General features: G+C 43.6%; 1 protein-coding gene across 1 annotated transcript in view; it reads right to left on the minus strand.

Moving 5' to 3' along the window:
• Positions 1–432: 432 nt before the first annotated feature.
• Positions 433–26,463, minus strand: part of arhgef17 (Rho guanine nucleotide exchange factor (GEF) 17) — a gene marked incomplete at its 5' end in the record, with an annotated part of 52,746 nt that continues 26,715 nt past the window's right edge. The window contains 23 exons of the mRNA XM_079165757.1: positions 433–1,098; positions 1,223–1,405; positions 1,697–1,792; positions 2,006–2,180; positions 2,313–2,461; positions 2,649–2,716; positions 2,878–2,964; positions 3,141–3,411; positions 3,502–3,621; positions 3,779–3,894; positions 4,034–4,137; positions 4,252–4,335; positions 4,449–4,522; positions 4,802–5,009; positions 5,163–5,281; positions 5,380–5,465; positions 5,606–5,715; positions 5,816–5,866; positions 6,001–6,177; positions 6,304–6,396; positions 7,317–7,433; positions 11,304–11,486; positions 14,336–14,413. Coding sequence (XP_079021883.1) covers positions 893–1,098; positions 1,223–1,405; positions 1,697–1,792; positions 2,006–2,180; positions 2,313–2,461; positions 2,649–2,716; positions 2,878–2,964; positions 3,141–3,411; positions 3,502–3,621; positions 3,779–3,894; positions 4,034–4,137; positions 4,252–4,335; positions 4,449–4,522; positions 4,802–5,009; positions 5,163–5,281; positions 5,380–5,465; positions 5,606–5,715; positions 5,816–5,866; positions 6,001–6,177; positions 6,304–6,396; positions 7,317–7,433; positions 11,304–11,486; positions 14,336–14,413 — 2,955 coding nt within the window. The 3' untranslated portion in view covers positions 433–892. The remainder of the gene's footprint in view (positions 1,099–1,222; positions 1,406–1,696; positions 1,793–2,005; positions 2,181–2,312; positions 2,462–2,648; positions 2,717–2,877; positions 2,965–3,140; positions 3,412–3,501; positions 3,622–3,778; positions 3,895–4,033; positions 4,138–4,251; positions 4,336–4,448; positions 4,523–4,801; positions 5,010–5,162; positions 5,282–5,379; positions 5,466–5,605; positions 5,716–5,815; positions 5,867–6,000; positions 6,178–6,303; positions 6,397–7,316; positions 7,434–11,303; positions 11,487–14,335; positions 14,414–26,463) is intronic.

Here is a 26,463-nt window from a genome sequence, read left to right on the forward strand (position 1 = left end):
ATGTGTGCATTAATGTCTGTGTGTGCGTGTGTGTGTGTGTGTGCGCATGTGTCTTGCTAGATACCCTTGCCACATATTGCACTTTAATGATATTCACTCTCCCTCTACAGGAGAAAAGAGGATGTTAGCCGTCTGGCATCTATAAGCAATGATGGTGGAGACGTTGTTACAACCCTTCTAGAACCAGAAATGTCTGATCCAAGATCTGCCAGTCGGGGGTTGTTTTCCACATGACAAAAATACCAGATAATAATAGACATCAACTGAACCGCGCTTCCAATCTTGAGCTCCAACTGCAGAAATGAATTCAGAATATCCATCGAACTACAGTCTGTGATGGTGTATTTTACTGAGTTTCCATTCATATGTTTTTACATGACATTTAGCTCTGATCGTCAGGAGGCATTTTGTCTGCAGTTCAGGCTAAGATGAAGTGACGATGGGGTAAAGGGTTGATGTACATGCTTCACTCAGACGTCCCTGTTTCTACCTCCTGTCCTCTTCTTCAGTCTAACCATACATCCACGTGTGAAAGTTTCATTTCCTCCTTCTCTGTCTCTTCTTCTGTCTCCTTCAGTGAAGACTCGAGTTTCAAAAACGCTTTTCTAGACAATATTTGCAGATGCCAAAAAAAAGAAAGAAATGCAAACGCACGGACACCACTCGGAGAGCAACGACGCACACCATCAGAAACATCAACACGGTAACACTGGCTTTGACGTGATCATACTCATTAAAAAGGTCCAGGCAGCCAAAATACGCACATAGAGACTTGGTGGAACTGAGCAGACGACCACAGCAACACCAAAAAAGTGACGAGTCCGATGTGGAGGGGGCGGGAGCTTGTGCGGAGGAGGTTGGGGCGGGTTGTTCACACCGGGGGTCGATCGCCTCAGACCTTCCAAAGCAAAAGATGGTTGGTGCTGTCGTCCCGTCCCACCGTTTCGCTGCTATTGGTGAGTCGGAAGTCCTCGTAGCCGTCGCCGCCGGAAATGACCAGATGGTTGGTTTTTGACGGGATGAGGGCCGAGGCTCGGCGCCGCGCCGAGTCCCGCCTCTGGAGGTTCCCGTCAACTGTGCTGCTCTGAGATTGGTTGCCTAAAAAACAGAGAGGAGGGGATTAAAGGGATGATACAACTTTGGTTAAGTTGTTCAATTCTTGTGCTGCTAAAGTAGACGAGAGTGCACATAAAAGATCAAATAAAAAAAAGCATTTAACTACCTGTGGAGTCAGTTGTTGTCGGAGGGAAGCTCATGTCGAACCCTTCCGGTAGTTCAATGGATGTGAGGAACCGAACGTGTCCCGTGTGTCCGTGAGCCGAGCCCATCGGCACCTGGGGGACTTTCAGTGTCCCGGCACCGGTTCCCGAGCTCACTGCCGGGATCACCAGCGTAAGGACCACCCCTGCAGAAGAACACCATCTTAAAACACACTTTCTTTTTATTGAAAGAATTAACACCTTCGCGGTTGTATTTCTCAGCCAACCAGTCGTGTTTGTGACAAATTTGAAGGAATTCCTTAAAAAAGGTGCACGAACAAAATTCCCAAGTTCTACCCTTGCAAAAATAAACACTAAATACGACATATCCATTATGACTTTAGTCATGCTGTTTGCATGTGAATGGCGTATGTGAGTGAAACTAAATGCTACTTCGGTGAAATCATCGAGCTTAATGTATTTTGGGATGTTTTTACCTGCACTGGTGCCGATCCACAGCAGATCCTTACAGGCCAGCAACGCTGTGATTCTCAGACAGGCGGCTTTGTGCTGTCGGATGATCGCGTCTGCACCTGAATGGAGAGAGAGAAGAGAGACAATGGGGTGTTGGCGAGGGGGGAGGATGAAGTGAGGAGAAAGACAGTGGAGAGAAAAAGAGAATGAGGGAGGATAGAGGACAGGGAAGACATTTTAAATTGGGGATTAAAGACAGAAGAATAAAGAAATAAAGCCCCTGCATATGAGCTGCTGTCCACAATAAGAAACATAATATGTATACACATTACCTGCAAGCATCTTATGCACAGCAGGCGCCACGTCCACCTCCGTCAGGCTCTCCAAGGTCTGAGCGTGGTAGAGCTTCACCTGTGCACTTCCCTGCAACGCCAACCACACACCCTGACCGTACGCCACCATGCAGGTCACGCACCGACTGCTGTCTGTGCCCACCTGGAACCAGTGCTGAGAGCCAGAGAACACACACACACACACACACACACACACACACACACACACACACACACACACAGTGATTGTTCTGTCTGCATTGTCCATCACCCACCCGTACACACATTGGTCCATCCTTCTACCCACCTCTTGCACCAGTGTAGTTGTGTTGATAATAAGCACTCTGTTCTGTGAGCCACACCAAAGCTTTCCTCCCACGGGAACCATTTTGGTGACGGGGCTACTGGGCGTGCCCAGAACTAAGGTCTGAGAAGACTGAGGGTCCCAGAAACTACCTGCAGGTTGAGATTAAGAGGGGGGGGGGGATACAGAAACATGAATCATTTTGATATTTAAGTGGTTGAAGCAAGCTGGAATAACGATGATGTCAGCACTCCCAGTAGCAGCCATTTAAAGAAAATGTTCAGAAAAACGCTTCAGCTTCCACAGAAACAAAAATTGCTCCACCCGCCCCCGTCTTACCTGCTTCCCTCTGATAGACGATCACTTCTCCACTGGCCAACGCCACAAACACTTTGTTGTCCAAATACCTGTAGGAGGAAAAAGAAAAGGAGGGATGTCAAGTAAAGCACACAATGAATGAGATAACAAATAGCTTGTGGCTCCACATTTTCTATTGTCTGAAGCAGCATAAGTTCCACTATTATTATTACTTTTTAAAGGCAAAGTGGTGGAAAAGAAGGGAACTCACAGTATGCAGAGGATGGAGGCTGAGTGTTGCATCTTCATGCTGTTCTTACGGTTACGGATGTTGTCCGAGGACTGGTACACATGGATGCTAACGGGAACAGAGGCATGATAGGACGTTAGGTGATGAAATCAGTGCACTAATAACCAACGTTTTCTATGTTAATTAATGTGCATCATGTGTCATCTGAAGTGTCATAACTCCACTTGTGTTAAGTTTGAATCTGGCCCGAAGGTTTACGGTGTGTACGTGTGTGTATCACACACCATCCATCCTCTGTGCCCAGCCACACTGAGCTCTGGTAGGCCTCCGGGTCGATGCTGAGCAGGTCCTCCAGGCTGGCCCGGGTGAAGGAGCCCCGAGAGGAGCGGCGCATGGCGCGGCCGTCCATGGCGCTCTCCGTGTTGCCGCGGCCTCCTCCTCCGCCCACCCCCAACATCCCGGGGGCTCCGTAGGAGCTCGCCACCGGGAACTCCTGCTCCTCCTCACTGCTGGTGGTCTCTGTGGCCATGTCCTTGGAGCCGGGGCCCTCGTCATCTTAGAGGAGGAAATGAGAGTTTAAGTACGTGTGTGTGAGAGTGTGTGTGTGTGTGTGTGTGAGACTGGAGTGTTTGTTTTTTTACTCACTGCCATAGCTGGAGGATATGGTGGAGTGACTGGCCTGACTCTGTAGAGTAGAGGAGGGGCTGGGTGAATCCTCGTCATCCGTGTCATCGCTGTCAAAAGGAACAAGCTCCGCCCCTGGTCCTGCAAACAATCAGTTCATAGTGAAAATATGTATTCAAACGAAAAACTGCAGTGTATACAAGAAGAATACAAGTCAATGCCATTCATACAGGCCAATAATAGAGAAAGATAGGATTATACTATAGCAGCTAATGTTGTAAAGCCCTCATGGACTAACCTGTGGGTTGCTCCGTCAGCTCCGGAGATGATTGACAGATAGATATGTGGAGCTGCTGCTGGGTGTGACCCGCTGCTGCGGAGGCTGTGGCCAGAGTGGGCTCTGATCCACGCTCCCTACGAGGTCAAGAGTCATCGGTTCATGGTACAGAATATAAATGAAGTCAGGGATAGAATCAATGAACCAGGCAGGTGCAGATTAAGCATTTTGTTTTTATGCAATTGTGTGTGTGTGTGTGTGTGTGTGCGTACTGACCTTCCCTTGAGTCCGGGTACGGCAGCGATACATATGATCCTCGCTGAGCAGACGGCGATACAGGCCTCGACTGTGGGCTCATCTTTGATGTTCAACAGACACACCTGGAGAGAGAAAACATCATCATCAGTCAAGCTTTAACTGCAACTGTTAAATTGTGTTGTTTTTTTTCCCCTCCACTAGAAAGCACAAGGACTGTTAGAACAATAGTTTCTCACCTGTCCCACGTATCCATCACTGTTACACACCCACACCTCACAACCACTGTCGGGACAGCTGTGGCTGGGAGAGGCACACGAGAACTGGAGACAAACAACGATGCTTTGATTACGTTTGTACATTTGTAAAGAGAGCTGGTCTACGGGTATTAAGTCATTCATATATGTAAACACAGAATACTCTCTGCTGCTCTCACCTGCATTCCACTGCGCGTCTTCATAATAGGAATAGCCTTCAGAAACTCTGGGTCCCACTGGTCCTTATTCATTGCTAAACACAACGGCACATTGACAGTTGAGAAAACGGAAACAACAATAATTGAAGGTGCTTATTGCAGCTGATCTGAGAGTTCTTACTTAAAGGACAGAGAGTGTCATATGCTGCACAGATTGTAAAGCCCTTGAGGCAAAATTGTGATAAATTGGGCTATATAAATAAAACCAACTTGACATGAAATTAAACCATGGCATCCACATGTTGCTGCTATCTCTTGTCTACTGTACTTGTCAAGCTACACGACAGGAAATAACGTTTCCCTTTTTCACTCACCTAACTTCTTCTTGGCGTCTTCAAAGGCCTGTTCAAAGTTGGAGCGCGTGTCAGGCGAAGTGAACTCGAAGACGAAGCTGCTCTCGGCGGAGGCCGTGGTGAACTCCAGCTTCGTGGGCAGGAAGGTCATGCTGAAGGCCAGAGACTGCTTCTCCGACAGCTCCCTGTGCACCGACGCCATCAGGTCCTTTATCACCTCGTCCAGGGACTGAGAGAGACGGAAACAGCAAGAAAAAAAGACCGTTAGATGTCGTAGCATAGAACAGAAGACAATAAGACAGATCAAAATAAATAAAGCCACTCAGAAACAGAAGTGAAGACACAGGGAAACATGGTTTGTGTGTGTGTCGGTCTACAGTACCTGATGTGGGAAGCTGAGGGTCTCAGACATCTTGCTGATCTGACCCAGAGTGCTGAGATCCTCGTCTAATCGACTAATCATCTTCTGGATGCTCTCCTTGTTTGTTGCCTGAGTGGAGCCTAAAGCAGAGATTTATTTCAAATTAAAACACCATCATGATGAAGAAAACAAGGCAGGAAGCCTATGTGTTTCATGTCATCGATAGCTGGAGCCTTACTTTTCACCACCTCCACGTCCTCCAGGGGAAGCTTCCACAGGAACTTGTATTTACTGGAGGTATCAATCATACTCGCAGCAGAGTATCTGAGAGAGAGCAGAAGAAGAAGAAGAAGAGATAGAAAGAAAAAATGAGGACAAATGTGGCCTATTGTACAACACCAGGGGGCAGTGTGGTTTGGAAACTGTATTATGATGGTGTGTGTGTGTGTGTGTGTGTCACGTACAGGCTCATTGAGCTGCGTCTTAACGAGCCAGACTTCCTCTTGAGAGTGGTGCAGATGATCAGATCACTGAAGAGGAAGAGAGAACGGTCCTTCTTCCCACCGACTGTCTTCTACAGAGAGAGAGAGAAAAGAGAAGCTCAGACAATCTCAACTTGGGCTCTGGATCACTTTCAATAGAATATTATATACAACTCAGAAAGTACTTCTTACCGCCTCCATGACCATTTCCTGTCTCAAGAACTTCCTCTGGGGGTTCAGAATCTAACACACACACACACAGAGCATCACTTAATATACCATAACATTTTCTTATATCCTGTGACGTCAAATGAATCAATTAACCAAGAGGACAGTCTGCTTTGAGTTTTATCTTTACTGTGATGTATAGATCTCACATGTTCAACTCCCTCTATGTGCGCCTCGATCTCCTGGATGACCCTGGCCTCCCTCTCCGCCTCCTCAGCGGAGCGACGCCCCTTATTGATCCTCTCAGCCAATCGCTTGATGTCTCTCTGGGCGTCCAGTAAGTACGGGTGGTCCGGGTGATCCTCTGGGGTGTGCTTGAGCAGGTCCTTGAACACAAAACAAACACAAATGAATTAATCGGCCTCTACATGAGCTTCTCGTCACTAAACACAGGATGAGGCTACTTAAGAAGAATACAGAAAGGAGGCAGTGATATTTTTAGGATTATTCACCTTCACCAGCAGCTCATATCGAGGAATCCTCTGGACTGGTTTGATCATCAGATCACCCAGAGCCTGCTTCTCCTTGTTCTCACGCATGTTTTGCTGTGGGGGGGGTGAAGATAAGGAGGAGGATGGAGACACGAGTAAGCACAAGTAACGAGATGTGTTGCAATTCAAGTCTCCACCACAGGGTGGCGATGTGGGTCCACTCGAAAAACATGAAGCTCTCTGTGGTTGAAAACTGAGAACAGGACGAGGACATGGCAGCTTTTTGTGGTGCCGGATTACAATTTCTGCATCGGCGCTTCTGTCTGTGGCGTTATTCCCCATACGTGCATTTCTGGTGAAGAGTGGTCTACCATGTTTAACTGGACATATTGCTAATATATTCCAGGGTTTTTAAGACAACTTATCTGGTTGAATTGGTTTAAAGAGATGATTTGGGACAGTAAATAGTCCTTGTTTATTATTCCACACCCAGAAAGATAAAAAAATATATATATTTACTGAAAGAGCGCAGAGGAAGAAAAACAGTTCCTCGCATTAAATTTGACATAATCTGATTTAGAAATGAGAATATTAGCACAAAAACTTGATTTTAAGCCAGTATGTCTAAATACGGTGGATGTATATCCATTCCTGCAGAGAAAGAACAATCACATTTCTCCAAAAAAAACAGGAATATCTTCTTGGACAAACTGGAGGAACAAGACAGGAAACACACACATTAGCATATACACAATTTGACAAATACGGACAACAAAGAAGCTTTCATGCTCTGAAAGCTGGTTAAAGGCTCTTCCACCAGACGAGGAAAACGTCTAGACTAAGTTGCCAGTTTTCCAAACACACACACACACACACACACACACACACACACACACACACACACACACACACACACACACACACACACACACACACACACACACACACACACACACACACACACACACACACACACACACACACACACGAGAGCAGCTGCCCGGAGCAAACGGGACGTCCTGTCGAACACTCACCTCCAGGAACTTGTGAAACGCTGGCTTGGCCTCCTTGGCAATCCTCACAGCATCTTTGGCATTGAGGAAGTTGTCGATGTACGCTGAATACATATTAGCGAGCGTCTCTTTGGAGAACTGGAGGAAAAGCAGAAGAGCACATTTTAAGTTACTGTGCGTGAACTTTTATGTGACGATGGCTTGTTCAACGTTTAAACCACAACTCTGTTAGTAAAAGAAAGTTGATTAAGAATATGTGAGGTGCTGGTAAGAGGATTATACAGCAGGTCAACCTCTATGTTACCACTGCACACGTTTCCCTTCAAAATGCCAAAGGGATTTGGGATTATTATTGGATTATAATATTTATGATATTTACACTTTTTGTTCAGCCAGATAATCTTCACAAATGAACGCCATGTTTTATGATTTTTAAGTAAAAAGACAACGTTAGGCTAAAGACAAACTACAGCATGAGAGTGAGAATATACAGCCAGGCTGTGAAGGCGGACGAGTCTGTGTGACGACGTTTGCTGACTCATTGAGCCGCTTGTTAGAAACGGACTCTTTTAAAGACACGCAAGACCTTCATAATTCAAGAGCGAGGTGTTATCTCTGAGGCTTGTGTGTTTACCACAGACCTTATTTCAGACATCAAAACAAAAACCCGTTGATTTTGAGATGAGGGAACCCGGAAGTAGACCTGAAACAATTAATCGATTAATTGATCAATAACAAAATAAAAATAGAATTATTTTGATAATTTAATAATCGTTTCAGTTGTTTGTTTTTGCCTCATTGCTATTTTGGTTCACTGGGAGCTAATTATATGTTCTCAACAGTCAACATTGAGTATGTGCTGTATGTGTCACTGTGTAAATAAATCATAATAAAGCCAAAGAGAGCTGTAATGGAGAGGCTACCTTGGTGTTTTCAATTTGTTTTGGCCGCCGAATAGAATAACAGTTGTTTCACTCCATCAAACATGCACATAAACACACAGACGATTCACGCTGACCTGCTTTAGTTTCACAAATAGAGAGACTGAAAGCACGAACAGTGTACAGTGTTTCCCCTTGGTTTACAGCTGGGCCGTAGATGCTTGGGGGGGGGGGGGGGGGGGGGGGGGGGGGGACTGTTGCATCGTGCGCGGATTGGGGCGGAACACCGCCGTGCGCGATACAGAGAGCAGGGGAATTGTAAAACGCACGACCATGTAGTGACAGACGTGACATGCCGGCGTGTAAATAAATTAAGCTAAATTAACTCGTCCTTCAGGGGGGGGCGGGCCGCCCCAATAACATGGTAGGGGAAACACTGGTGTAATAATCCACAATGTGTGTTTTACGTCAGAGTCATGAAATAACCCGACCCTCTTCTGCATTTCTCTTTCATCATCCATCTCCCAGTGTCCTCTCCTCTATCAGGCCATGTCCACACTGCTACGTTTCCATTTTGAAAACGCACATCTTTTGCTACGTTTACACTGAGTATCCACACTAATCCAGAGTTTTAGAGCAACGGATACGGACTTCGGGGTTACCTCCTAGTGTGGACAGGCGGAAGAGTCTAAGTTTGGAAACGATTACGCGGACACCCGCGTTCGCTACTTGATTGGGTCTTAGCAGTCACAACGTGTCAAACAACAACAGCCTTGTTTATCGATTTGACTGCCACGTTATATTTACATGGATACGTGATTATGAGCATGCTGACCTTGTTGTTTATACTAGCAGCTGTTGTGTGTGTCTAGCGGCGTTATCCGCCATACGGAGCGCACGTCTTTGAAGAGGTGGACGGACACAAAACAGAGGACTTTCCTTTTCCTTTCCTTTTTTTGTTTTAAACGAAAATGTATTAGTGCGGATGTAACCTTAGTCTTGAGGAACAGTAAGAGGACAGAGATATAAAATCTGAGGACAACTTGAGGAATTGTCCCCGGAGAGGAGACAGAGAGAGAACAGGAACGCTCTCCATCTCTACTTCATGTAGCCGGTGAAACCTAATGTTCTTTTTCCGCCACTCTGTTAAATATATCATCAACGGTCTGTTAACCGTCTGTCATTACAGAGAGCAGAGAGAGGACAGAATGGGTTCATCGAGAACCGATTCAGTGCAGTGTAAAATACCCCTGGTGTGGGGACATTTCCCACAAATGCACAAATCCACTTCTATTGTCATTGTCTACTGTAAGACAGGGGAGCAGTTTGGGGTCTGATGCCTTCCTCAAGGGTAGCTCTGTAGTGCCCGGTCTAGCGGGTACTTGAACCGGCGACCCACCGGTTCCCAAAGCCAAGTCCTCCAGATTGATCAACTACTGTCTCAAAATATGTACAAAATATGTACAAACCGTAAAACAATGACACAGCACATGCGCTGGATCCAGCTGAACCAAAACAAGTGCCCCGTGTGAGGCTCGAACTCACGACCTTCAGATTATGAGACTGACGCGCTGCCTACTGCGCCAACGAGGCCTGAGATCACTGCAGGCTGTTGCACGCTGAAAAGCTGCAGCGGCGGGAGACAAAGAGGGGGAGGGTGAGGCTCAGTGTGAGCAGTGGGGGAGGCTCTACCACAGCTGAGCAACAACCTCAGTTCTCTCTCCGCTGTGTTCTTCTGTTGCCATTCCTTTCCTATTCACAATGTATATAACACGTAGGAACTGTTGTAAGATGAGGTAATGTTACATTTTAGTTTTCCTCAATCTACTTCTTTAACTGCTCGTTTTTCACTTAGACCCATTGTCATTGTGTGACAGTTTGTGTCTCCAGTGAGAGTTTGCTTCATTCATGCTGTGAGGTGCTGAGCGGGATAACAATAGCATTAACATAGCAAAAGCGTGAGTTTTTTTTCCACCCCACCTAATACAAAACAAAAGCGGTGGCCGCACTGCATTGTGGTCTATAAGTCTGTCTGTGAAGAAACAGGAATATGTGCTTCTTTTGACTTCATGTAAACTGTTATAGCCGTTACAGCTGAAGCAGTCTAGGTTCAGAGCCACCCTCGGGTCGTGGGAAACTTTAAATGGGTCGACAAGAGGTCACCGGGAAAACAAAATATTAAACCAGTGTTGCCAACTGTCTCTTAATAAAAACAGCTTCCCTTCAGTCCAATAATGCTTTTTAAGGACTGTTTATTTAAGCTCTCGTGTAGTCAGATACAATTTATGTGTCTGTACAAGTTGCTTTGACTGCTGCACTTCAGTACATCAGAAAAGTCACATTTATAGAAAACTCTTCAAAATATAATAACTTATAAATATGAAAACAATAAATATGAATCCACTTCTATTGTCATTGTCTACTGTAAGACAGGGGAGCAGTTTGGGGTCTGATGTCTTCCTCAAGGGTAGCTCTGTAGTGCCCGGTCTAGCAGGGACTTGAACCGGCGACCCACCGGTTCCCAAAGCCAAGTCCTCCAGATTGATCAACTACTGTCTCAAAATATGTACAAGAACCTGTATAAAACTTGTATGTATTTGAATAATGACAAAGAAAGCCACCGTTTTACAGAGCTGAACTTCTGTTCTGAGCTTATCTTGCAGAGATAATAAAAACAAACACACAGTGAAGCAATAAAACTCTCCCAGAGGGGCAAAGTGCACTGCATCTTTTAAACAGAATTTCTATAATTCATAGTTTTGCATTATAAACACAACGTTTAGAATTTCCGGAGCCTCTTCCATACAACACCAGCCTTACTGCTAGTGTCGGAGGTTAACTGTCTCACACACTCACTTTACATATCGCATACATGAGCTAACAATGCTAACACATGCTAAATACATTCCTACAGAAGAGAGCAAGAAGAGAACTCTTCAGTGAGACACTAAAGTCACTTGGTTACAGTTGTTTTTTCCACAGTAACTTGTTCTCTTTAACATCATGGAAGCAACAAACCTGATTTGACTCTTTGTAAAGTGTAAACACATAGAGTATACTCATATGAATTATATTTGTTATCATTAAAAAATATCAGGAGAGGACGCTTATTGTCATCTCTACTCACGGATTGGATGAGGAAGTGTCCCACGGTCTGCCTATCGTGCCATTGGCCGACGCAGCCAGAGACTTGCTCCAGGAAGTGCTCGTGGTGCTCCAGGATCTCAGGGATCTGGTAGAACATCTCGTCCACCAGCAGAGGATCCACTATGGAGCCGCTGTCCGGCTGCTTGAGGGGACGCAAGTAGCCCTGAGGGGACAAGAAGACCAGTTAGTTACAGACCATTTCAAATCACTTGGTTAGCTGCCGGGGCAATTTGTTTCTAGCATTGAGACCTTTGAGAACTAATTATTGTTATAGCTCCTTGTAAATTAGCTGAAATGAGTTTTATTAGTGTTGTTCTCCTAACAATTTGATTTCTTTTTTACTCGGGTCAAATGCCTTAAACACACATTACTTTCAATACCGATCTGAATTCTTTTTTCCCAGGTTCTCTCTCTGTAATTCCCAGGATAAAGTGCTTAATTAGCTTGACTCTCAATTAACTCTTTCTTTTCAGGGTTTACGGGTAAGTAATGGACAAACCTAATTTAAATGAAAACACCAGGTAAGTAATATTGCTCTATTATGTATACTAGTACGCACTTGTATTATTACTACTTTAAAACCTGTATGAGTTATGCTCATGAACTAACATCATCTAAACTGAACAGTATTTATACCCACGGCATCACTCAATGTAGTTTTCTTTCACCAGTGTACTCACAGAAATGACAATAAAGAAACACCAACAGTGAATATTAAATGAGCTCTTATTTTGAAAACGTCTGCCGTAAAACATATTTCTCTGACATGACTTTAGAGGGTTAGCATACAGGTAATAACACTGGCTATAGCATTAGCATGCTAGCGGCGATTAGCATTAACGTTCCAATACATGTAATTATTAGCTCTACAGCCTGCATTATACTGGCTCTCTCCTAAACTATGTTGCTGTAAACATTCCCTCATATCAGCCATGCATCACACAGTTATTACCAAACATAAATATGTAAAACATATAACTGACTTTAGCTCACACAGAACTAGTCTGTTAGCTCAGTTAGCAGAATTATTTCAATCAGCTCCGCCATTTTAACAATAGAAGCTCGGCAAAACCCAAAACTGATTCACGGCTACAATCAAATTCAATGTCTCCGTTACTGTTGTTACTAAGTGTGAACTCATATTATCTATTCCCAGAGTTCTGTATATAGTCAGTTTACCTGCTGAAATATATAAATACAGGTGAGGTCAGAAGCGCTCTGTATCGTTTATACTTGAACTCACTCATCACGCGCTGACGGTTCTACTCTACTGTTGTTAGCTACCGATGCCAAGTATAACGCCTAGAGCGTCCTCTGCTGACAATGCTGGGCTTAGCAGGAAAAACAAAACCACACATCCCAGTAATTGACCTAATAACAGAATGATACAAGCTAATATATCCCTGTCTTCTCAAACAAACAGTGCCACACTGAGAGACATTTAGAGATTAATTTTATTATCTATAATGGACTCAGACAGATGTGACCCAGAGACTCCAGAAGCAGATAAATCCAGTGAGCGGTGCTCACTGCCCGACTGCACATCCGATGTATAATTTAATTGCCTTGTTAAAACATTTGTATTGAAGAAAGTTGGGAGAAAGAGGTGTTTGAGACATTTGATTCAGCTTCATTCAACTTTCTTTCTATTGAAAATACATTACATAAGAGCTCATTATCTGCCTGAAATAGCTCATCCTCATAGGGATGAGCTATGTTCATGTTTTGTCTCATGTTTTGTCTCAAGTATCAACTTGCATTAGCTGCCACTAAAATGTACCCCTGCTCATTAGTGAACGTGTTGTACTGTTGCGCTGTTCTTTTTGCAGAGAGAGAGGAGAGGAGAGGGTCAGGATGGTGACAAAAGTGTGGACGATGAGTGATCGCTGCGTGGGTCATCATGACAAACTTGATGATGTGTCACCTTTGTGACGGGGTTGAGCCCAGCGCCATCATTCACAATGTCCACAGACGATTTATCCTGGAATATCAGATGTGTCTCTCTTACACACATTAAACTAACATGTAGATCGGTCTGCCTGTCACCCAGTTGGTGTAATATGACTAGTAATATGACTTAGACTGTGTGCTTGACAGTATGTGCGACATCTTTCACATCCATGCGGGCATTTGATCCATTGTAATTATTATAAAAACATTAAGTGCAGCTCATATTTATACATCTGGTCCTTTGTCAGCTAACTAAGCTGTGATACAAAAACAAATAATATATCTATTTCCACTTGGGACCACGCTGCCGTCGAGCGGTCTCAGCTGAACCACATCTGAGACCCTCCTTCGGGGGGGGGGGGGGGGGGATCTGCACTCTCGCTGCAGTCACCGTGGTAACACTGACTTTCCCTGTGTCGCCATGGGAACGCAGCGCAGGATTATTCACTTTGTGGCGGCAGACAGAAACACATGCATAGAGGGAGACAAGCCAGTGTGCACGTTGGGATGCGAGTGCACAATCACACACATTTCACACAGATGTGTGCTAGCACACACACACACACACACGGTGTTCAGCCCACACACAGCGAACGGTGACAGGTTATAAAACAAGTAGGGACGGTGTGTGTGTGTGTGTGTGTGTGTGTGAGACAAAGAGAGAGGGATGCAGCTAAGATTTGGGGTAAAGGTTAGTTAGCGACAGGTGTCAGATACAGGTGAGAGAGAGAGGGTTTCTTTGTGTGTGTGGGAGCAGATAATGCTGATGACAGGGAGATGTGACAGGGTTAGCAGATTAGCCTGACGGGATGAATGGCAATAAGTGGATTACATAACACCGTTGTTACCTACATTTGTTATTCACGTCCTCAGCAATCTGTGAATCCACAATGCTGTGTTTCTTTCTGTGCGTATGTGTGCGATGGTAAAAAACGCTCAATAAGACTGTTTGTTCATCGGTGAACATTACACGCTTATTAGACCAGAGAAATGTCAGAATATCTGAGGTGAACTGTGTGTGTATATATATGCTAGTATAGTGTGAGAATGTGCAGTTGTTACCTGAATGAGACTGCGTAGTGACTCCACATACGACTGCTCGGTGTCCAAGAGGGTCATCATCACATGTTTCCTCATGTCCTGTGAAAACAGAAGAAGATCAATCATCAAAGCATGTAGATGATACGCTCATTCTACTAAAGGATACACAATGTGGACAATGCACATTTGTTTGCAGACACAGAAGAGCACCCAAACCCACACAAACACTAACATGCATTAAAAATGTTAATGAGTCTTAATATGAACCGGAATAAAGTCAATCGCAATTAACCTTTTTGTTAATACACTGTAAACTTGCTTTATTTAGCTTCAGTTCACAGTGTTTAAGAACCAAATGTCAGGTTTTGTGTTTCAGACAATGCAGAGGTCTCACTGGTTTAATTCTTCATTCTTGTATTAATGTTTTCTTTTTTATTCTCATTTTTAAAAAGCAAACTATTGTGGTGTCCTGGTGTCCTAGTGGATAAGACAATTTCACATGGCTGCAAACTCTCTGGATCGATTCCCATTAGGAGCATGTGTTGCATCTCACACTCCTCTCTCTTCCACTTTGTGTCCTGTCTGTACATTTATTGTAACAACTATCCTTTAAGACCAAAACAAATAAATTACGAGTGATGATTTCTGCCATTTATTTCTTGCTTCAACGAACCTTTGCCATGCAAAAAAAACGTCCATTTTTACAAGACGCAAGGTTCAGAATGTAGATGAATTAAATTTAAAGACACTTCACAAAACTCCTGCAGCCTACATGTCCAACATGACGTACTGAAGACGTGTGGGTAAAATAAGTATCCAGGATCACATCGTTACGGCTGAGTGTTAAGTTGTAAATGTCAGGGTTTAATGTTTAGAGAGCTGCAGCCCAGATGTGTCATCCAACTGCCGTATTCCACTGCGTGACAGCAAAATGGAAAATAACTTACAAGACAGTGGCTAGATGCATAAAAAACAACTTGGGATAAATTCAAACAAACAAGTGCACACACACACACACACACACACACACACACACACACACACACACACACACACACACTTCTATCACAGCTTTTTTGTCCACTGCAGTAACTTCACATGCCGTCCCCCGAGACAGTCCCTACTCTTTGAGGAACTCTTTCTTTTGAATCTTCCTTACGAGCAACATTATGAGAGATTATAATGCAGTATGAGCAAGCAGGAGAAAAATCCCTTAAACTTAACTTGATAAAAAATGTTTATAGTTGCTGATGCTTTTTGTACTTTGCAGATGGGCCTTTTGCCTTCCTGGCATTTTAAATGTCCCATTTCTACATCTGCATTCCTGCCTCCCAACATCAGTCACACATCACAGAAATACAAAGGACACCGTGACCACTGCTGACTCGTTGTATGCAGGTTTCCTTTCTCGAACCACATCGGAGTATTTTCTTTTTAATCCATTGTTCGTCTAATTTGCCTAATCTTCTTGGAGAGGCAAAGAAAACACTGAGTACGTTCTGACTTTATGGTTATACTGCTTTAGGTCCCTTCAAATGTTTGATTTAAATATCACAGAGCTATATTATGAAGATTATTATGAAGGAGCAAATACAAGACTGCAAAGAAGTTACGATTGTTGCACATTAACACACTCTCTCTCTCTCACACACACACACACACACACACACACAAACAAAGGGATCAGATTAGGGGTCACAGAGGCCAGGAAGTCCACAGAGAAGCAAAGCTTGACTCAGCTGTTCACGCTAACAATGACTCATGATTCATGGTTGCAAGTGAATAAGCTGCTCCGACACATAGCGGACAAAAAGCCCAACACATTAAGGCAGAGAGGGGAAGGGAAAGAGACGTATGAAGGGAAGAAGAGCAAAAAAGAGGAAAAAGCAAACATAAAAAGCTTAAGTTGATTTTTAACGTCTGCAACAAATAAATACATTTTTAATCAAAAGTTATAATTTACTTTCATCCACTTGATCAGATGAATCAAAATCGGTAGCTAAAACACAGTTTTCCAGTGTTTCCCCCATGGCAACAACGGACAGGTTTGTGCTACAAAAGTCTATCCCGTGTGTGTGTGTGTGTGTGTGTGTGTGTGTGTGTGTGTGTGTGTGTGTGTGTGTGTGTGTGTGTGTGAGTGAGTGACTGAGAGAGAGAGACAAAGAGAAAGGCAGGAGAATAACAAAGGGAGTTTAAGGATCATGGAACAAGTCAGACATATTATCTCAGGGGTCTCAGGGGAGCCTCCCAAAATATTCTGGTACAGAACTAAACATGACTTATAAATATCAGACGGAGCCACAGGGCAAAACCCTATGGTGCCTATGTAACCACTGTGTCTCTCACTCACACACACACACGAGGATTTTTTCCCCTGCTCCCTTGCTCCTCTCTGCCAGCACCACTGTGTCCTATAAATAACCGTAACAATAACTTCCCAGAAAGACCATGTTTAGTGTTTGGCATCTGAAGTGATCCCAGGGGCGCTGTGGGGTACCACCGGAGGGTGAAAGGCGACGTGTGGATGGAGTGCACTGAGTGTTCTTTTTATTAGGTTGACATTTACATGCCACCCTCTCTTTCTGATTCATTCCAATTATACTCTTCCGTGAGATATGAACACAAACAGGATGGAGTAGAAGGAATAAATACGGGGCTGAACATGGATAGAAAGGGAAAGACACAATACCACAGTGATATTCCATCTATGCTCCAAAATGACCCTTCAGGACTCATCTATTCAAAAATAAATCTTGGCTCAGTCCCCTGATTCAGTAAGCAGCAGCTCTGGAGTGTCCTGAGTCACAAGTGTTGTCTAACTAGACTGTTCTTGAAAGGAAATCATAGTTCAGTTGCTGATCTTTCTGGGTAAGTTTCACACCTGCAAAATCTAAATAGACTGATTTAGCATCTAGGTTTGATTGTTTTGTTGGCTAACCCAGACAGTACGGCACCAACATTAAAGATGTGAACAGCGAGAAAGCCAAGAAGACTTCTACAATTTTCTGATATTTTATATATTATATAATATTAAAACTGAAACCAGCAAATATGTTGTCTGATGTGTGTAAAAGGATTTACCATATTGTTTTTAATCATATCATTTGCGATCTGTCAAGTCATTTTCTAATCAATGAACTGACTAATCGTTTCAGCGTTATGTATTACAATCAATCAACTACCAACGTCTGTCAACGGACGCTGATTTTGTTGAGCATGATGCTGTCAAGCATGGAGCGCAGCTGCATTGCTAGACAGCAACAGCTCTGTGCGTATTTGGAACTGCAGTAGTGCTATCTGAGAAATACTCCAAACTGAAGTATTTATGTACAGTATGTGTAGTAACGTCAGGATTTCCCTGGCAGCTACAACCAGTTTACACACACACACACGCACACACACACACACACACACACAAACAGACACACAGCCCTCCACACAAGAACACAGCTGTCTCCTTCAGCATGAATGTCTAATAAAAATTATTCTACGTTAATCAAATTGACGAATGCAGATCCACTCTCTCTTTTTCACGACTGCTGAATCATTACTTTGAGGTCAACCTGACACTACAATTCAGGCACGCACACACGCACACACACACACACACATCAAAGGAGTGATTTGGGCCGTCGCAGAGCTGTTCAGTTGGTAATGGGAAACGGAAGACGGGGGATAACACATGTATGTGTGTGTGTGACAAAGAGGTACAACAACAGGGGGACTGTCCCTGGCGACAGTAATGTTCCTCTGTTCGGTGGTCGTCTTTATTAAACACCTACACACACATCATCAGAACATGGTGAAATAACTTGTTTCATTAAGTAAGCTGAGAGGCTGAACGGTTAATGAGTCAAGCCACCGACCACATTGGTCAAATGGATCCAGTTTAATCAAACAACAGTCACACACTGTAACTTTGGTGCTACGATGACACATGATGAGTCACTGTTTGCCATCTCATTGTTCTCCCACGTCGCTCATGAGGGTGGGGAGTGAAATTGTCACCTTCACAAGCCAATCAATAATAATTTATTACAATTAAAAACAGACCAAATTTTGGTATTTGCAAGACGGGGCAAGACATTAGCTGTCAGATGATCCGACAGGTTGTAATCTCCTCAAACGGTTGGTTGATGACACGTCACAATTTCTGGAGGCAACACTTCAGGAAGTCGTAATGTGCAATCATTTTACCTGCTGCAATCTGAAATCTTGAGATCACACCTTCAAATTATTTGTCATCCGATAACTTTGATCTATTTAACCACCCAGATCTCAGGAATGATGTGGCCCGAAGAGCAAGAATGTGTTTGTGTAATTCAATCAGCCCAAAACAGCCAAAGCTGTGGCACAAAGAGTACAAACATGCATTGATATGTTAAAGTCTGGTTATTCTTTCAGTCACTCTCTCGAACGTTGCTCGGGAGTCGGGGTCGTCGCCGGTGGCTCAGCGGTAAATGTGACAGGATGGAGGGTTCACAGGATTCAGCCCGTCGCCAAATAACGCGGAGGGGATCGGAGAGGAAACCCCTCCAGTGTCTCTCTGTGTGTGTGTGTGTGTGAGAGAAAAATGTGTACAGTATGTGTGCGAGTACAGCATGTTCTCATGTGTGCCTCTGTGAGCTCTGGTGTCTGGGCAATGCCGCGGACACAGGGGGGGGGGGGGGGGGGGGTCCATAAAGCAAGTTAATCCTCACAACTGCAGCCAAACATTACAGCATGACAGCAAAGACAACACACACCAGAGGCAGAGCACAAGCAGCTTTGTCTAATGTCATTCTGCTTAACTACGTTAGGTGTGGTTTCACGTAGCCGAGGTCATGCTGTGTATCATCTGCGTGCTGTACGTCTGCCTTTGAGTGTATGTTGTTCCGTCACAGCTCTACATACAAAACAGAAGCAAAGTAAAACAATGTTTTGGTCTTTCTTCTTTTTTTTCCACACTCCTTTTGATAATTCCTTTCTGTAGAATTTATTTCTCAGGGTTTTCGTGTTGCCCTTTACTTTTTGTTTGTATAAAACTGTACAACACTGTCCCTGTAACGTTGCCCTGTGCAGCTCGACGAGGCCGAACTTTGTCATTTGAAGGCCGCTGAACGAGAGGAACTGGATTCCAAACAAGACAGTGACATTTTATTTATTTATTATTGGATGGAAGATAACTGCAGCTTTTCATCCTGTACCCATTTTGTACAGACAATTTAGTACCCAATCATTCTTTATAAATGCCGCAGCTGCTTTCAAATTTGTGCCATCAAATATCTGGTGAGGTCACGTTCTTCTCTCTCTCTGTGTGTGTGTGACCGACAAAAAGACTGGGACACAGCTGTAGCGCATACAGTCTCGCACAAATAATGAAATATTGCCAACAAGGTTTTGTTTCTGCCATGTTAATTTTGCATGTCTGTGTCTTAGTTAACAGAATGTCTTAAAACGTCTCATTTCGTCCCGCTCTAACTGATGCAACAAAGCGAATAGATTTGCTTCCTTGACTAGATCGAGATGAGACGACAGACTGCACTCTCGTGTCTGTATGCTGAATATGTTGCTGTTTGTAACGTCACTGCAGACTTTAAGTCACTTTACAATAATGAAAACTGAGGAGGGAATGCTGAATCTGTGTTCTTTCGATTCCTTGTTTTTTTGCATGCGGCCAATTTACTGAATCGGAACCTAAACATCAGCAGAACGCATCATCAATATAAAAAAAATAAAAATACTGGCTTTGATTCCCTAAAAACCCCATTGTGTTTGAGGTCTGAGCTGAAGTTTTGTCATTAAACCCAGCTCTCTCTCCTCTCATCTCATCGCTGTCGTCACACCTCTCCACCCCTGCTGCCTTCATCCCAACTCCCCGACGACGGTATCCCCTGGCAACAGCCTGGCGAAAGCAGCAACAGGCAGCCTCTTCGTCAAAAGAGAAAGCATCCTCATCAGCTCTCTCCTCCTCTGTTCATCCAAACACCACTGTAGAACACAAGCGGATTCCCACTTCTTCTTCATGTTGAAGTAAATCCTTAACTTCCTCTTCAAGATGTAATTCTGGCATGCAGATGTTATCGACAGGCTGTGTGTGTGTGTGTGTGTGTGTGTGTGTGTGTGTGTGTGTATGTGTGTGTGTCTCTATCATAGTCTGTATCATCTCTATGTACTCCCCAATTGTCATTTGTATGCCCCTGACCTACTCTGTGCCGATCAATAGTTTTGTCTCCCTTTCTGACGCGCATGCACGGGCTATTGATCCACTTCCCGACTCCTCCATTATCATCATCATCATCATCATCGCCACCTCCTCCTCCACTCCTTTCCTCCTATCTTACTCTACTTTCTAAAGCTCCCTTTACATTCACACAATCGGGTAATACAATAATATATGTTGAAGTCTGTTATTAGTCCTCGGCTGCTGCTTCAATATTTTCTTCATCAATACCACAAGTGGGTCGAACAAAAGGATTAGTACTTTGTTCTTATACTGCATTACATACAGAGCTGAATGTGTTGATTTATTGATTTAGTTTCATTGACATAAAATGTGAATATTAGCTGTTTTTCTTACTCTTTTATGCTATTAAACGAAAAAAAATGTGGGGCTAGTTAGAGAAAACAAGACAAACACTGCGTAAAATTTATATTTTTAAAATGTTTAAAATTAAAAGATTTATTGATCAAACAGGCGGTGGTTCTAAAATTATTATAAGGACTTAAAAAAAAACTGATTTTCAAAAGCTGCTGTAGTTCAGCAGATTAGTTCTGCAGATTAGCAGAACTACAGCGGCTACGTTACGTCTGCAGTGAGAGTGAGTTTGTGCGTTCATATGTGGACGTAATCCGAAGCGAATTTGTTGATTCTGCTGCCACTCAAGGAACACTAGGTATCCCACTAACACGCAAAAAGAAATTGTTGCTAGAGATTCCTAAAATACAATAAATTACACTTAAAAACTAACAAAGATACAGTGAGTGCAGACTCGTGAAAGGAGTGGCGGCAGTTTTTGTGACAGTCGGCGTTGGGAGTTAATCGTGTGATTCACTCGGCTCTAATTCTATAACAGAGAGACGGAGAGAAGGAGGATCTGAGGAAAGAGACATTAACCCGAGGAAGACAGACATGTTCAAACAAAGAATGGGGTTACAATAATGAAGGAGATGCACAGAACAACAGAACAAATATACGAAGAATTCAAAGAAAAGCAGGATCTACTGCAGCAGCAGAATGAGGAGAGCACAGGAGCAAAAAGAAAGGAGGAGGCTGGATGGAGTGAAATCTAAATTGACCCGGACAGGCGGGTGATGATGTCCTTGATACGCCGCAAAACCACACAAATCTTAACTGCAAAGAATAGAAAAACACAGTCTACCTCTCTGTGGGGGCTTCCAGCACAAAGTCCATTCCCATTCAAATTCCCACTGGAGTTCCCATTCCTGTTGTTGTTTCTGAACTGATCCACAGCATCTCTGTCCACCACTTCTTCTCCTCCTCCTCCTCCCTCATCTCCTGCATTCTCTCCATTCTCATTCATTTCCTCCAGAGCAATGCTGAACTGGGCAAGGGTTCGAACCATCTGCAGCATACGGAGCGGTCCCTGTGCCCGAACGCACTTTCACTTTGGCACATAGACACCCGCGAAACAACCGGAAAAAAAACCCACCCGGTAGGGTTTGTGTCTGTTTGTTTACTCACACGAACGTCAGATGAAACAAAAGACAACACCTGAGGGTCGAAGCGATCACCACCTTGTCTCTTACTCACGACATAAAATAAACATGTTCCTGCTAGTTGTTTTTTTCTGTCCTCTCTTCTTCTGGCAACGGGTGCTTTTAAATAATTCAGTCCTTCAGAAAGCAACTTCTCGGCACGCAAATCTTCTGCTCTTCCATAAATTCAGTCTTGTGCGTCAAAGTGTGCGTCTTGTTCTTCAGCGCACACACACACACGCGCGCACACACACACACCATATGTGGAAGGCAAAGGAGCACACTTCAGCTTGTATGCCTGGGTGTCTGATCTGTTTCTACTGCTTGGATGATGTAAGCAAGATCTGAGCGTATGTCGAGGTGTGCGTGTGTGGGGACCACGGGAGGGATAAAAAGTGTGTGTGTGTGGGTGTGAGTGTGTCATGGCCCTCCCCTCTCGGGTGTGTAAAATGAGAGACAGCAGGCAGGGCAGACGCTTACAGCGCTCAGCCCCGTCCTGCTCAGCCAGACTCGACCAATCCCTCCTTAAATAATCGATCGGGGCATCTGAGGGACGAGAAGAGGGCGGATGACAGAGCTGTCCATCCATCCGTCTCCCGCCTAACTAGCAAATTATCTGTCCGACATCGTCTTTATGTCACAGCGGCACCAGTTATGTCATGTGCTGTTTTCGACGCTGGAACACTGAACAGCAGCAGCCCCACAGATAACCATGACAACAGCGCGCAAAAGGGTGTCATTAACTGCAACTCGTGCATTGTGACGACGGATTTAACGAGCACGCTGCAACTTTTTAGATGTATTTCACATCTTCAAGGCTGCTAATGCTTTCTATTTTATGACAAAAAAAAACGTGTAAATCTAAAACAATCGATTAAAGGGGCGCTCCATCATATTTACACACCGGGTTCAGTTTACTTGTCATGAGGTTACAATCTGGAGGTTTGGGGTTTGGTTGAGTTGCATTATGGGAATTGCGGATCGTGTTTTTGATGCTTGACCCGTACTTGGGACTAGAATCTCTCAGCCACTGCTACTTAGATTTTTCTCTCTCCTCTGTCTCTTGTGAACCCCTTAACTTTATTAAAGTGCGATACTAAACCAATGGAGTAGCTTTTAAGTGTTTGTTTAGTCACTAAAATATGATAATATAATGACAAATGCCAGGTAGAGAGAGAAAAGCAGCACCAAAGGAAGCTGGCAATTCTGAGATAGTTGCATTATCACATTATTTCCAATTCACTGCGTTTTTAAAGTCTGTATTTCATTAGTAATTTAGAGAAGAAGCCGTTTCTGTTTTCCATTGCCGTTACTATTAATGCAGTCTCAACACTTCCTCCGTCTGTTTTACTTCAGGAAGGGTGGAGTTGAAAAGTAGCTTAATAATGAGAAAGCGCACCAAAGTGACAAACAATATTTCTACAAAAAGAGAAACTCAAAGCAGCACACTGAGAAATATGGCAGCGCTGTGTATGGAAATAACACTGTGGAAATATATTAAGATTATACTGAATTACCATCCAAGTCATTGAGCTGTAATACAGGTACTGATAATTTAGTTTTTGTCTTCCCTGAGCTCAGCTATTATAGGCCATTATTTGAGTACTGTCTATATTTATCTATATTTATATGCCTTCATACATTTTTGAACAAAGTTATATTCTCATCACATGGTTGTTTCACCAATTTCCACCGTCCTTGCACACTCTGTTTCGGTCAGTTTGCCATAGAGTCTCTGTTAGCAACTGCAGTACCACATAAAGTTAATGACCTAAAACATGCAGAACTACCAGTATGGTCCTTTAACAATTCATTAAGTACGTGCACCCACATTAACATGCAACAAGCCAGTACACACCCTCTTTATAATACACATGGGAGTCAAAATCTGTGACCAGAGACTGAAAAACTGCACTTTTGACAAAATGGTAAAAGAAAAAAGGATTGCGTGTGCATGGTTTTGCGAGTGTGCACACATCGCCGGCGAGTTTCCTTGAGTGCATTAATCTAAAATGCAGTTTTAATGAAAAAGTTTCATAAGTAGAGCACGGCACGGCATGTGGGTTTGAACAGCTGAACAGTAACCGAGAGAAGCAACAGTATCTCTAAAAATACAGTGCGCTATGCAATATTAACACAAATAAGCCTCAAGTGCTTTGACGTCAACCAGTTCAATACAACGTTCCTTCTGCATTGCACAATGTTTTAGTTTGACGAAATAACGATAACACGCAGTTTCCCGTTCAAACTCGGCATCGCATGAGGTGGCTTTTGTCCAGCGTTAAACCCAACCACACTTTCGGTCTTTCTCTCCAACTGAGATCAGTTGGCGACAACAGAAAAAAAAGGTCACAAGGGACATTTGAAGGTCAAGCTCGTGGCAGGAAATTGGCCTTTAATCCTTGTTGCCATAGAAACAACAGAGGAGTCTGAAGGTCTGGTGACAGAGATCAGAGATGACAATCTCTCTGGCATGTTGGGAGTCGGGCCGCAGTATTATTATACTCCGTTCTCTGGGGCCATACATCTATTTCTTTTCTTTACCAACGAACCACCTTTAATACAAAATAAAGCCACTTGAATGTCACTTTAAACTAACTTTCCTCCAAAGTCTGATGCTTCAAAGTTCTGTAGAGAATAATCAGGGAGAGGTTTCCTTCTTTCTTTATATCTGCATCTCTATGTTTCTACGTTCATTCGGTTGCATAACCACCAACACCTCGAACTCTGTGACACGGAGGAATAAGCTATGGCGTCGTCTACTCTACCAAGACAATACTTGTGAGTCGGATCAATTCATTATTGGTTTTCTACTTTTCGTGGGATTCTTTGACCATAAGAAATACGTCGAACATCACCAGACTCATCTTTTAAGCTGCACGAGAGCAGACAATCATCACCTGAACAGTTACATCAGCATCCACAGCATCTTGTTAGGAACTCCAAAGTGCTCACATCCTCAGAATTTCCTGTTTAGTTGTGGACTAATACAGCTGCTAGGTAGTGAAGAAAAAACAGCTATAAAGTGTGTGTGTGTGTGTGTGTGTGTGTGGGTGTGTTTCTGCATGTGCACATGTACACAGATGCAGAAAACAGTGTCAACACACAGAATCAAAGACAACATGGACCACAAGCGCAACTCACTTTCACAACCTGACTATAAAGTCTGTGGCCTGATTACAACCTTCCACTATAAAAAAAAGAAAATTAAATTCTATGCTGTTTTCATATATCACATTCAACAGCATTTATAAATAAAACCAAGCCAGGATAGCATAGTTGCACCGTGCCAGATACGCATATGTGGCTGATCATGAGTGGGCTGAATTTGTAGCCGTGGTTCAACCTCGTATTTCCTCCCCACCCTGCAAAGAAATGTGTGTGTGTGTGGTATGATTCTTGCTCAGCCGCCCCGCCAGGCTGTGTCAGTGACTGTTACTAAGTGCTGCTAAATGACAGCTGTGACATCTGTATCACAGCCTCTGAGCCAAAACCGCTTCACAAAAACTGAGGTAGTCTGGGGTGAGTATATAGATAAACATGGAGGAGGACTGATGACACCCGTCAACACGCCCACTGGTCCACAGGTGTGTGTGTGTGTGTCAGAGAGAGAGATAAACCTTACAGATCAAAACTGATTTCTCATCACACACCTATGCCTACAGCTTGTACCACCTTTGTGTGTGTGTGTGTGTGTAGCAGGAGTGTGGGGCTCTGTTGGCCAACGCTGGATAACAGGATCATGACAGACAATTCCGCTGCTACCTTCAACATGGGAGGTCAAGATAAAGCTCCGTCTTTTCATATTCACTGAGATTCCTCTCTCGTGTGTCCAGGTTCACCTTACCCTGTCTCATCCTTCTCTCCATCTATCTGTCTCTTGCTTATAACAGATAAATAAGGTAAAATACTGTATTAATAAAATACTGTGCGCTGAAAGATATTTAGACAATCAATGTCTATGTTTTAAAGCTTTAACACAATTCAATGTGGTGTTTTATTGCATGTTTTACTGTATCTAAATGAAGGTAATTATCAAAAGCATGTATACACACACACATATGCATGAACAGTATCCACAAGGGGGCAGCACTCAAATTGAAAAATCATTCAAATGTTTTTGTCTTCCTGCCACAGGGTCACAGTTAAACTTTTCTATTACGGGCATTACGGGATTCAATCAGAAGCCATGCATCACCAAATAAAGGGCCCCTGCAAACTACATTTAACTTCATGAAATGTTTTATTTTGACAGGCCAGAAGCGGCAGTCATAAAGAGTTTAATGAACGAAGTAAATGTGTAATCTAACAAGAGCCGTGATTGTTGTCGAAACTGTAGCATGTGTGTGAGAGACATAAAGAGCGCACAGGTAACCAGATCTACTTGCTCTCCAAATACGCCCTTATGGGATGGTGTGGATTTGTGTGTGTCTGTGTCAGTGTGAGAGAGT

The sequence above is a fragment of the Pholis gunnellus genome (assembly GCF_910591455.1).
Source record: "Pholis gunnellus genome assembly, chromosome: 9".
NCBI lineage: Eukaryota > Metazoa > Chordata > Actinopteri > Perciformes > Pholidae > Pholis > Pholis gunnellus.